Raw genomic sequence first — 11,375 nt, 5'->3', positions numbered from 1 at the left:
AAAAAGGTGCAAATTGCAATGGTTCACATGTATAAAATCACAGTAGAAGAAAGTTATGGTGTTCTAAAGTTTGCCTTGAAGTTGGATGAAGCACAGATTCAAAAGGGACAGAAGATGGAAAGAATTAGCATTTGCCTCATGAACATGCCATTGGACCATGGCAATGGCGAGGGCAAAGCTCCATCGCATAAGATCCAATCCGAGATGGAGATTTGGTGGATTGGTGCAGCCCAGGTACCAATTGAAAATCATTATACGTTGAAATGGTTGTTCAACCATACACGTATTCCAAATATCATTAAGTCTCAAAGTGAAGCCGAAATGTTGGTAGTTGATGGGGTTGGTAAATTTAATGTGGAATGGCATATGAGTGCTGATTTGAAAACTATCAAATGTATGCTTGGAATCTGTAATGGTGCAAATGCAAAATATCCTTGCATTTATTGCATGGAAAGTATTGGATCCAAAGATTGGAGTAGTTTGCGACCAGTAAGAAGAGCCCCAAAAAGAGACTCTATAGATTTGAGTAAATTTAAAAACATAGAAGACATCTGGGATCCCATTCTTTCCATCTCTCTTAAGAATGTTCATATTTGTACTTTGCATGCAGAGATTAGAATAATCGATAAGCTTCTCAGGTTGCATCTTGACTATGCATATTCCATTAAGCCATTATCTTTATCAGATGAGTGTATTGATAAATGCGAGGCATTGCTATCGAAAATGGGATTTCATGGGGGCCAAGCTCACTTGAGAAAGGATCCAATACTTTCAGGAAAAACAAGAGATATCTTGGCCAATGTCTCTATGGGAGGCTCAAAAGCTAGACGATTCTTAGGAAACCATTTAGGAAGGCAGGTGAATGCGGCTTGGGAGTGTTGGAGAGATCTATGTGAGATCACAACAAATGTTGCAAGCACGCCAAGGCTTGCGTTTCTTAGAATGGAGGTCTGGATAGACCTTGATGTTTTTCTGAAACTCCTCAGGCAACATAAGACAACATATACATATGCGAAAGAGTTCAAAAGATCAATCACAAAGCTTGTTCAGGCGATAAAAGAGGCATGGGGAGAAAAAGATATCACTTTTTATCTGGTAAAGTAATAATTATTTAATATGGGCTTATTTTGATAGGTTTTTCAATTGGTATAAAATTTGTGTTACTTTGTATTGCAGCATATTCTTCATATTCATGGACCTTTCTTTGTGGAGGAGCATGGCCCCTTAGCAACTTATAGCAACCAAGGCATGGAAAAATCCCACTATCAAGCACGCACAAGTTATTTTTGAAGCACAAGTCATGGGGGAGGAGTTACAAAAAGCAATGCTTTGGAGGAGCTATTCAACTGGTTTTTTCGACGACAACTTCAAAGAATGCAAATAAAAGACGACAATGACACATGAGCAATCACACTTTTATATATAAGAAAGAATATATACAAAGCTAGTTTTCCAAAACTCTCACATTCTCTTCCTCCTCAGGAATCTTTCCTCTATATCGTAGAGATTTTTTTCTCTTGTAGCCAGCTCTAGATTTTACATCAGTTCAGTCTGCAGCTAAGGCGTAGGATGAAAATGCCAAAAAGTATCCTGCTCTAGAAGCAGAGTAACCTGGACCGTAGCCAAAAATCCTAATTGCTGCAGTCTTTTCCAAAAACATTACTTTGTGGGCATTATATTGTAATCCTGAGAAACCTAGAAGCCTTGTAATAGCTTTAATACAAAGTATCGGCCATGCTGCATCCTCTGAGAAACTACTATGAAGTACAAAAAAGGAATCAGGGTCAATCCTAGCCAAGTAGTGGCCGAGTGCAATGTCTTTGGTGGTGTTACTAGCAGCTCTCGATCCTTTGCCACGTCCCAAGAAGTTATTTGTATCAGCAATCTCCAACTGCAAATAAAACCCATACTGAATGAGCATGAAATGTAAACCTACCAATGTGTAAAAGCAAATTCAAAATTATCTTACCACTTGATTTTCATCGTACTCCAATTTAAATGGATTCCATAAATTAATTGATGATGCTGTCTCATTGGTGTTAGTCAATTCTTTAATATATTCAGGCTCCTCTCTTCCAAAATTGGAAATCCCGAGTTCGCTTTGAATGCGATCGAAGTCCTCATCAGTAATACTCAACTCCTTCTCAGCTTCTTTGGCCTTTTCAAAACAAAGAGAGAGGGCCTCACCAACATCAATAAACTTATCATCTAGAGTTTCTTTATCAAGTTTCAGAATCTCTTCCTTTGATTCATTTTCTGTGTCAATTATCCCATGTGCAGCTTCAGAAGCCTCTGCAATAATTGCAAGACAATAATCTTCCTTGAGATTAAAAAGTTTTTGAATATCTGACAGTAAAATGTACTCGTCCTTGAAAGGTATACATGGTAGGGAAGGAACAATATGGTGAGAACTCTCATCAGGTTGAGGGTTTGTATCTCCTTGGCTCTCCTCAATGATAGTCTCAGCTTTGAAGTGAGCAACATCCAAATTCTCAGCAATAGAAGCCTCAAAATCTGTATCTACAACCTCCTCTGTTTCCTTTTCATCCATCAGATCATCTAATATGCAAAAGCTGGCAGACTTTGCTCCTTCGAACTGTTGCTCCTCAGCTTTCACAGGGTATTTGACAAGGCTGAAAACAATAAAAGCTGTAGATTTTCTCATCATCTTGCAGTTTTTGGAATGAGTGCAGCAAAATATGTCTCTTGAATAAAACCTCTCCAAAGAGTGGGCCTTGCACTTTTTAGTAAATACTAACTTTTCATTTCCTGTTGACCCGATGGGAACATGGACATATTCAATTGTGCCAACTTCAACAGAAGGACCTACAAGATTTTCAAACTCCAAAAAGTCCTCCACAATATATTTTTCACAAGATTTCAGATTTTTGTCAAGTTCCCAATCAGGATTAAACACATTTTTCACAACTCCATAGAATGAGAGATCCATTCCATTCTGAAGCATAAAATCAAGTAGCCTCTCTGATAGAGTGATATCAGTGAGCTCTGATACTCCTTGACCTCTCACTACCGGCGTTCGCTTCCCTAGAGATGTACTTGGCCTTCTCACACTGGTGGCAGAGGATGGAGAGGAAAAAGAATCACATGTTGATGCCCTTGAGCCCTTTGAAAGCCTTCTTCTTTTACCAGTTCCTGGAGAAACCTTGGATCCTAGGAATTCTGTGGGTTCAGACATGTTTGCAACTTCTGCCGATACGGCGCGATAAGAGAGAAACGAATCAGACAAATAGGCCCCCTCGCGCCGTATCGGTGATTCCAGTAAGAAGCGCGAACGCCACAACGGTGGTGACACGAGCTTGGGCAGAATGAGCTTGAGAGGAGAGCCGAAAGAAGAATCTGCAGAACCTCCAAAACGACACGAAGAGAGAAAAGCGAAGAAGGCCAACAGTCGCCCTCATGCCGTATTAGCAATACAAACAGAGCTCCCGAAAAAACCGAAAAAAACGTACGGATGAGGAACACACCCTTATGTAGGTGCGGAATTATGCCACCTGGCAGTATCCGTTGGTTTTCGACACGTGGCAGTAGCCGTTGGCCAACACGTGGCCGATAACCACGTGGCAAAGAAGTGGACCGGTCGTTACTTGACACGTAGCACATGGACCATAAATGCAGATACGTGGCACAATCAGCGTCGGACACGTGTCCGACACGTATCATGATTGACGTGGGTATATAAGTGGTGATCTTTCCTACGTGTACACTTTTCATTTCTCGAGCTCTTCCCGCCTTGCTTGCCAATACGGTGCGATACAAGACTTCCGTCTTCTCCGTTTCTTAACTCTCGCGTTGTATCGATGGTCTTTCGGCTCCGTTCCTTATTCGCTTTATGACTGGCTCTCACCCAGCACACAAGAAAGTATAAAACCAAGGTACCGAGCAGCAAAGTATATGCTTGGAGCTTTGCTCCTCACCATGAAACCTGCAAATACACCTCTCTTGCCATGAATACACACACACTAAAGACTCAAGACACACCCTCACCAATCAAGAAACAAGATCAGGAGGCTCCTCCTCTTCCTCTACACACTCAAGATCCATAGTTTTCTGCACAAAGGAAGAGCAAGAAGAAGGATGGACAAAAAGAATTTTGGAAAAGAGGGAAGAGAGAAGTTAAAGAGGCACCACAATCTGCCGTGCTCCAACCTCCTCAACCATGTTTTCCCAAGAACCCCAATTGCACCCTTTTGAACCTTTATTAAATCAAATATTTTGACCATACAAAAGCAAAGGTTGAAGCCCTTATGTGTTGCATGTATTCTAGGCAAGATTCCTAAGGTTTTTAAAATAAAAGAACATATGCAATGGCTTTTATAGCTCCAAGCCAAGCATTTACAATACATAAAAATATATAAATGAAGTACAACTTAGATACAATATCACAAACATTTTTGATAAAGTGAATAACTTTGTCGATGTAGAGTCCAAATCTTTTAGCCTTTTTGATGACAAAATTGGAGGCTATCATTCCTCCCACACTTAAATTGGTGAGCTCCCGCGAACCAAAGAACCATAATAAACTTCTATTGTAATCTTCAAGAAAAACTTCATATCCTTCTTCTCTTTTCTTCTCACGTCCATGGATCATTTGTCCACTTCTTCAACAACCACTATCTCTTCACATCAATTTTTTTTCTTAATTCCAAACACCCATCACTAACTAATATATTGATAAGGATGAATACCACAACACTTTGATTTCGGGAGACACACTATCTCCATGAAGAAGAAACATTGAAAATCCACCAATTTGACACCAAAAAGGTGAAAAAACCCACAAAAGATCTTCAAAGTAGCACTCCCACTTCATCAGAATAATCTTTAATGTTCTCCCACCCGGTTGATTCAATGCTTGGCTTATTCAAAGAAAAGACAGAAATAGAACATTGGATGCTTGATTTTCTTTAATGTGTTGCATGTGAACTCCTTCCTGCCATAGAGTGGTTAACCTTAGGGTTTTAAGGTTTTGATAAAAGCAAAAAAAAACTATCTGATCTTCTTTTTGGTTGCCGTCTCGTGCAGACGTCGCCTGTGGATGAGGATGATGAGAGAGGGCCTTGAGAGAAAGAGATGGAGGAGGGAGATGAAACCCCTATGGCACTGCTGCAGCGGTGTCTCGGAGGCATCCTCGCAGAGTCGCAGAGGCTTCTTTGCATTCATGCTCGCCTCTTTTCAGCCTTCGCCGTGACTCTCATCCTCCCCCTCTCCTTTATGCTCCTTGCCCACCACCTCGTCTCTGGCCCCATCGTCCATAAGATCCGTCATGACGAGGCCTTCATCTCAGACCCATTGCACTCCACTGCTACTGATGCCCGCGTCGAGGAGAACCTCGGCCACGAAGGGGCCCGCCTCCTCCTCTTCTTCGTTATCTACCTTCTTCTCGTGCTTGGCTTCTCCCTCCTCTCCACGGCTGTTGTTGTGTACAGCGTCGCCTGCGTGTACACTCAGAAGTCTCTGTCTTACTGCAGGGTCCCTAGCGTCGTGCCTACTGTGTGGAAGAGGCTCCTCTGCACATTCCTGTGGGTTTTCCTCATCATTGCCCTCTACCATATTCTCACCATCTGCACGTTTGTCTTCTTCAGGGGTCTTCTTGCAGTAAAATAGAGCCTGTGAGAAACAAATCTACATGTAGCTCCCTGTTGTGGTGCTTCAAAGATCTTCAACACCTGCTCTTCACTTTGCAGAATCCATGGCTAGCCCGGTCCCGGCAACGGAACCGAAAATGACTGGCTCTCACCCAGCATACAAGAAAGCATAAAACCAAGGTACCGAGCAGCAAAGTATATGCTTGGAGCTTTGCTCCTCATCATGAAACCTGCAAATACACCTCTCTTGCCATGAATACACACACACTAAAGACTCAAGACACACCCTCACCAATCAAGAAACAAGATCAAGTGGCTCCTCCTCTTCCTCTACACACTCAAGATCCATAGTTTTCTGCACAAAGGAAGAGCAAGAAGAAGGATGGACAAAAAGAATTTTGGAAAAGAGGGAAGAGAGAAGTTAAAGAGGCACCACAATCTGCCGTGCTCCAACCTCCTCAACCATTTTTTCCCAAGAACCCCAATTGCACCCTTTTGAACCTTTATTAAATCAAATATTTTGACCATACAAAAGCAAAGGTTGAAGCCCTTATGTGTTGCATGTATTCTAGGCAAGATTCCTAAGGTTTTTAAAATAAAAGAACATATGCAATGGCTTTTATAGCTCCAAGCCAAGCATTTACAATACATAAAAATATATAAATGAAGTACAACTTAGATACAATATCACAAACATTTTTGATAAAGTGAATAACTTTGTCGATGTAGAGTCCAAATCTTTTAGCCTTTTTGATGACAAAATTGGAGGCTATCATTCCTCCCACACTTAAATTGGTGAGCTCCCGCGAACCAAAGAACCATAATAAACTTCTATTGTAATCTTCAAGAAAAACTTCATATCCTTCTTCTCTTTTCTTCTCACGTCCATGGATCATTTGTCCACTTCTTCAACAACCACTATCTCTTCACATCAATTTTTTTTCTTAATTCCAAACACCCATCACTAACTAATATATTGATAAGGATGAATACCACAACACTTTGATTTTGGGAGACACACTATCTCCATGAAGAAGAAACATTGAAAATCCACCAATTTGACACCAAAAAGGTGAAAAAACCCACAAAAGATCTTCAAAGTAGCACTCCCACTTCATCAGAATAATCTTTAATGTTCTCCCACCCGGTTGATTCAATGCTTGGCTTATTCAAAGAAAAGACAGAAATAGAACATTGGATGCTTGATTTTCTTTAATGTGTTGCATGTGAACTCCTTCCTGCCATAGAGTGGTTAACCTTAGGGTTTTAAGGTTTTGATAAAAGCAAAAAAAAACTATCTGATCTTCTTTTTGGTTGCCGTCTCGTGCAGACGTCGCCTGTGGATGAGGATGATGAGAGAGGGCCCTGAGAGAAAGAGATGGAGGAGGGAGATGAAACCCCTATGGCACTGCTGCAGCGGTGTCTCGGAGGCATCCTCGCAGAGTCGCAGAGGCTTCTTTGCGTTCATGCTCGCCTCTTTTCAGCCTTCGCCGTGACTCTCATCCTCCCCCTCTCCTTTATGCTCCTTGCCCACCACCTCGTCTCTGGCCCCATCGTCCATAAGATCCATCATGACGAGGCCTTCATCTCAGACCCATCGCACTCCATTGCCACTGATGCCCGCGTCGAGGAGAACCTCGGCCACGAATGGGCCCGCCTCCTCCTCTTCTTCGTTATCTACCTTCTTCTCGTGCTCCGCTTCTCCCTCCTCTCCACGGCTGTTGTTGTGTACAACGTCGCCTGCGTATACACTCAGAAGTCTCTATCTTACTGCAGGGTCCCTAGCGTCGTGCCTACTGTGTGGAAGAGGCTCCTCTGCACATTCCTGTGGGTTTTCCTCATCATTTCCCTCTACCATATTCTCACCATCTGCATGTTTGTCTTCTTCAGGGGTCTTCTTGCAGTAAAATAGAGCCTGTGAGAAACAAATCTACATGTAGCTCCCTGTTGTGGTGCTTCAAAGATCCTCAACACCTGCTCTTCACTTTGCAGAATCCATGGCTAGCCCGGTCCCGGCAACGGAACCAAAAATGACTGGCTCTCACCCAGCACACAAGAAAGCATAAAACCAAGGTACCGAGCAGCAAAGTATATGCTTGGAGCTTTGCTCCTCACCATGAAACCTGCAAATACACCTCTCTTGCCATGAATACACACACACTAAAGACTCAAGACACACCCTCACCAATCAAGAAACAAGATCAGGAGGCTCCTCCTCTTCCTCTACACACTCAAGATCCATAGTTTTCTGCACAAAGGAAGAGCAAGAAGAAGGATGGACAAAAAGAATTTTGGAAAAGAGGGAAGAGAGAAGTTAAAGAGGCACCACAATCTGCCGTGCTCCAACCTCCTCAACCATATTTTCCCAAGAACCCCAATTGCACCCTTTTGAACCTTTATTAAATCAAATATTTTGACCATACAAAAGCAAAGGTTGAAGCCCTTATGTGTTGCATGTATTCTAGGCAAGATTCCTAAGGTTTTTAAAATAAAAGAACATATGCAATGGCTTTTATAGCTCCAAGCCAAGCATTTACAATACATAAAAATATATAAATGAAGTACAACTTAGATACAATATCACAAACATTTTTGATAAAGTGAATAACTTTGTCGATGTAGAGTCCAAATCTTTTAGCCTTTTTGATGACAAAATTGGAGGCTATCATTCCTCCCACACTTAAATTGGTGAGCTCCCGCGAACCAAAGAACCATAATAAACTTCTATTGTAATCTTCAAGAAAAACTTCATATCCTTCTTCTCTTTTCTTCTCACGTCCATGGATCATTTGTCCACTTCTTCAACAACCACTATCTCTTCACATCAATTTTTTTTCTTAATTCCAAACACCCATCACTAACTAATATATTGATAAGGATGAATACCACAACACTGATTTTGGGAGACACACTATCTCCATGAAGAAGAAACATTGAAAATCCACCAATTTGACACCAAAAAGGTGAAAAAACCCACAAAAGATCTTCAAAGTAGCACTCCCACTTCATCAGAATAATCTTTAATGTTCTCCCACCCGGTTGATTCAATGCTTGGCTTATTCAAAGAAAAGACAGAAATAGAACATTGGATGCTTGATTTTCTTTAATGTGTTGCATGTGAACTCCTTCCTGCCATAGAGTGGTTAACCTTAGGGTTTTAAGGTTTTGATAAAAGCAAAAAAAAACTATCTGATCTTCTTTTTGGTTGCCGTCTCGTGCAGACGTCGCCTGTGGATGAGGATGATGAGAGAGGGCCCTGAGAGAAAGAGATGGAGGAGGGAGATGAAACCCCTATGGCACTGCTGCAGCGGTGTCTCGGAGGCATCCTCGCAGAGTCGCAGAGGCTTCTTTGCGTTCATGCTCGCCTCTTTTCAGCCTTCGCCGTGACTCTCATCCTCCCCCTCTCCTTTATGCTCCTTGCCCACCACCTCGTCTCTGGCCCCATCGTCCATAAGATCCGTCATGACGAGGCCTTCATCTCAGACCCATCGCACTCCACTGCCACTGATGCCCGCGTCGAGGAGAACCTCGGCCATGAAGGGGCCCGCCTCCTCCTCTTCTTCGTTATCTACCTTCTTCTCGTGCTCGGCTTCTCCCTCCTCTCCACGGCTGTTGTTGTGTACAGCGTCGCCTGCGTGTACACTCAGAAGTCTCTGTCTTACTGCAGGGTCCCTAGCGTCGTGCCTACTGTGTGGAAGAGGCTCCTTTGCACATTCCTGTGGGTTTTCCTCATCATTGCCCTCTACCATATTCTCACCATCTGCACGTTTGTCTTCTTCAGGGGTCTTCTTGCAGTAAAATAGAGCCTGTGAGAAACAAATCTACATGTAGCTCCCTGTTGTGGTGCTTCAAAGATCTTCAACACCTGCTCTTCACTTTGCAGAATCCATGGCTAGCCCGGTCCCGGCAACGGAACCAAAAATGACTGGCTCTCACCCAGCACACAAGAAAGCATAAAACCAAGGTACCGAGCAGCAAAGTATATGCTTGGAGCTTTGCTCCTCACCATGAAACCTGCAAATACACCTCTCTTGCCATGAATACACACACACTAAATACTCAAGACACACCCTCACCAATCAAGAAACAAGATCAGGAGGCTCCTCCTCTTCCTCTACACACTCAAGATCCATAGTTTTCTGCACAAAGGAAGAGCAAGAAGAAGGATGGACAAAAAGAATTTTGGAAAAGAGGGAAGAGAGAAGTTAAAGAGGCACCACAATCTGCCGTGCTCCAACCTCCTCAACCATTTTTTCCCAAGAACCCCAATTGCACCCTTTTGAACCTTTATTAAATCAAATATTTTGACCATACAAAAGCAAAGGTTGAAGCCCTTATGTGTTGCATGTATTCTAGGCAAGATTCCTAAGGTTTTTAAAATAAAAGAACATATGCAATGGCTTTTATAGCTCCAAGCCAAGAATTTACAATACATAAAAATATATAAATGAAGTACAACTTAGATACAATATCACAAACATTTTTGATAAAGTGAATAACTTTGTCGATGTAGAGTCCAAATCTTTTAGCCTTTTTTATGACAAAATTGGAGGCTATCACTTTAAAAAAAGAGGTGTGCTGATACGGAGCGAGGGCGTCCGAATGCCATTCTCGTTTATTGCATATCGCGCCGTATCAGCACTTTCGTCTCACCTATACGGACCAGGCCAATACGAAGCGAGGGCGTCCATCCGCTGGGTTCGTTTGCTCCGTATCGCGCCGTATCAGCATTTCCGTCTCACCCTTGTGGCATTGCCAATACGGAGCGAGGGCGTCCATACGTAGTCTTGGTTTCCTCCATATCACGCCGTATCGGCATTCTGGTGTCCAATACAGAGCAAGGGAACTGTTTCGTCGTGCTCGTTTTGTTCATATCGCGCCATATCGGAATTGCTCATTTTGTCCCTTTTCCCGCCAATTAGCCTGTGTGATTTACTATTTCTGGAATTGTCCTTCTGGTTGTTATTTTTGCATTTCTGGATGGCAAGGACAAAGCAAACTGCAAGAAGAGTGTATCTGGATGGGAAGGATAGTGGGGGAAAAAGAAAGTTAAAATTTGATGAATCTGAGGAGGAGCCCCCTGCCAAGTTTATTGTTGCTGGTCCATCACAGGCCCCAGAGCATTTTACAACAAAAATCCCCCCTACACCTGGTGTTGGCCTTAAATCTTCTATAAATGTTTCTTCTCCTGAAGTTGAGGAAGCAAAGGGTGATTCTTGCCCTGTGAAAGACTCATTCCCTACAATGGCACGTGAGGCTACATCTGCTGAAGCCACTGAACCTCCCAAGCCACAAAAGAGAAAGAGGAAGTCCAGGTTCTTCTATATGCAGAGATGTTTCAGCGAGATAAGGAAAGCCCAGAGGGCTACACAGCATGTCATTCCAAAAGCTGCTTTTATAAGGGTCGTTAAAGAGATCTCTGATAGATTGTCTCAAGTGGCAACTGTCTCTGGTCTAAATAAGAAGTGGCAACTCTCAGCCATTCTTGCCCTGCAAGAGGCTACAGAAGATTTTGTTATTGATTTCATGAACGACGCTTACATTGCTGCCGCCCATGCTCATAGGATCACCCTTATGAATAAAGATTTCAGCATCATTAGCAGAGTCAGGTATAGGTTTGACAAAGTGCTGAGGCCCTTGCCTTCCAATGATCAAAAAGCCTTTGAAATCCTTAACATTCCCCCAAAATTGTCCAGGAAAGAGAAAAAGCTAAATGTTGAGGATGTTACTCACCTTTACCCTACAAGGGGTGCCACCCAGCAGGAGGCT

The 11,375-nt window shown here is 42.7% G+C and overlaps 3 protein-coding genes across 3 annotated transcripts; all 3 read left to right on the top strand.

The window, feature by feature from the left end:
* The first annotated feature begins 5,115 nt into the window (after positions 1-5,115).
* On the top strand, positions 5,116-5,625 carry LOC148019656 (uncharacterized). Its single transcript, XM_087699612.1, has one exon. It carries the CDS (start codon positions 5,116-5,118, stop codon positions 5,623-5,625), a length of 510 nt encoding a protein of 169 aa, XP_087555738.1.
* Positions 5,626-7,008: 1,383 nt separating this feature from the next.
* Positions 7,009-7,518, top strand: LOC148019655 (uncharacterized). The gene has a single exon (XM_087699611.1). The coding sequence runs from the start codon at positions 7,009-7,011 to the stop codon at positions 7,516-7,518; it is 510 nt and encodes a 169-aa protein (XP_087555737.1).
* A 1,381-nt stretch (positions 7,519-8,899) lies between these two features.
* Positions 8,900-9,409, top strand: LOC148019654 (uncharacterized). The gene has a single exon (XM_087699610.1). The coding sequence runs from the start codon at positions 8,900-8,902 to the stop codon at positions 9,407-9,409; it is 510 nt and encodes a 169-aa protein (XP_087555736.1).
* Positions 9,410-11,375: the final 1,966 nt, after the last annotated feature.

This window comes from Lygodium microphyllum, chromosome 19, assembly GCF_053477565.2.
Source record: "Lygodium microphyllum isolate KBCC chromosome 19, Lygodium_microphyllum_v1.1.10, whole genome shotgun sequence".
In the NCBI taxonomy this organism is placed as follows: domain Eukaryota; kingdom Viridiplantae; phylum Streptophyta; class Polypodiopsida; order Schizaeales; family Lygodiaceae; genus Lygodium; species Lygodium microphyllum.
Note: the sequence above shows the minus strand (reverse complement) of the source record. Positions and strands in the feature narration are given on the sequence as shown.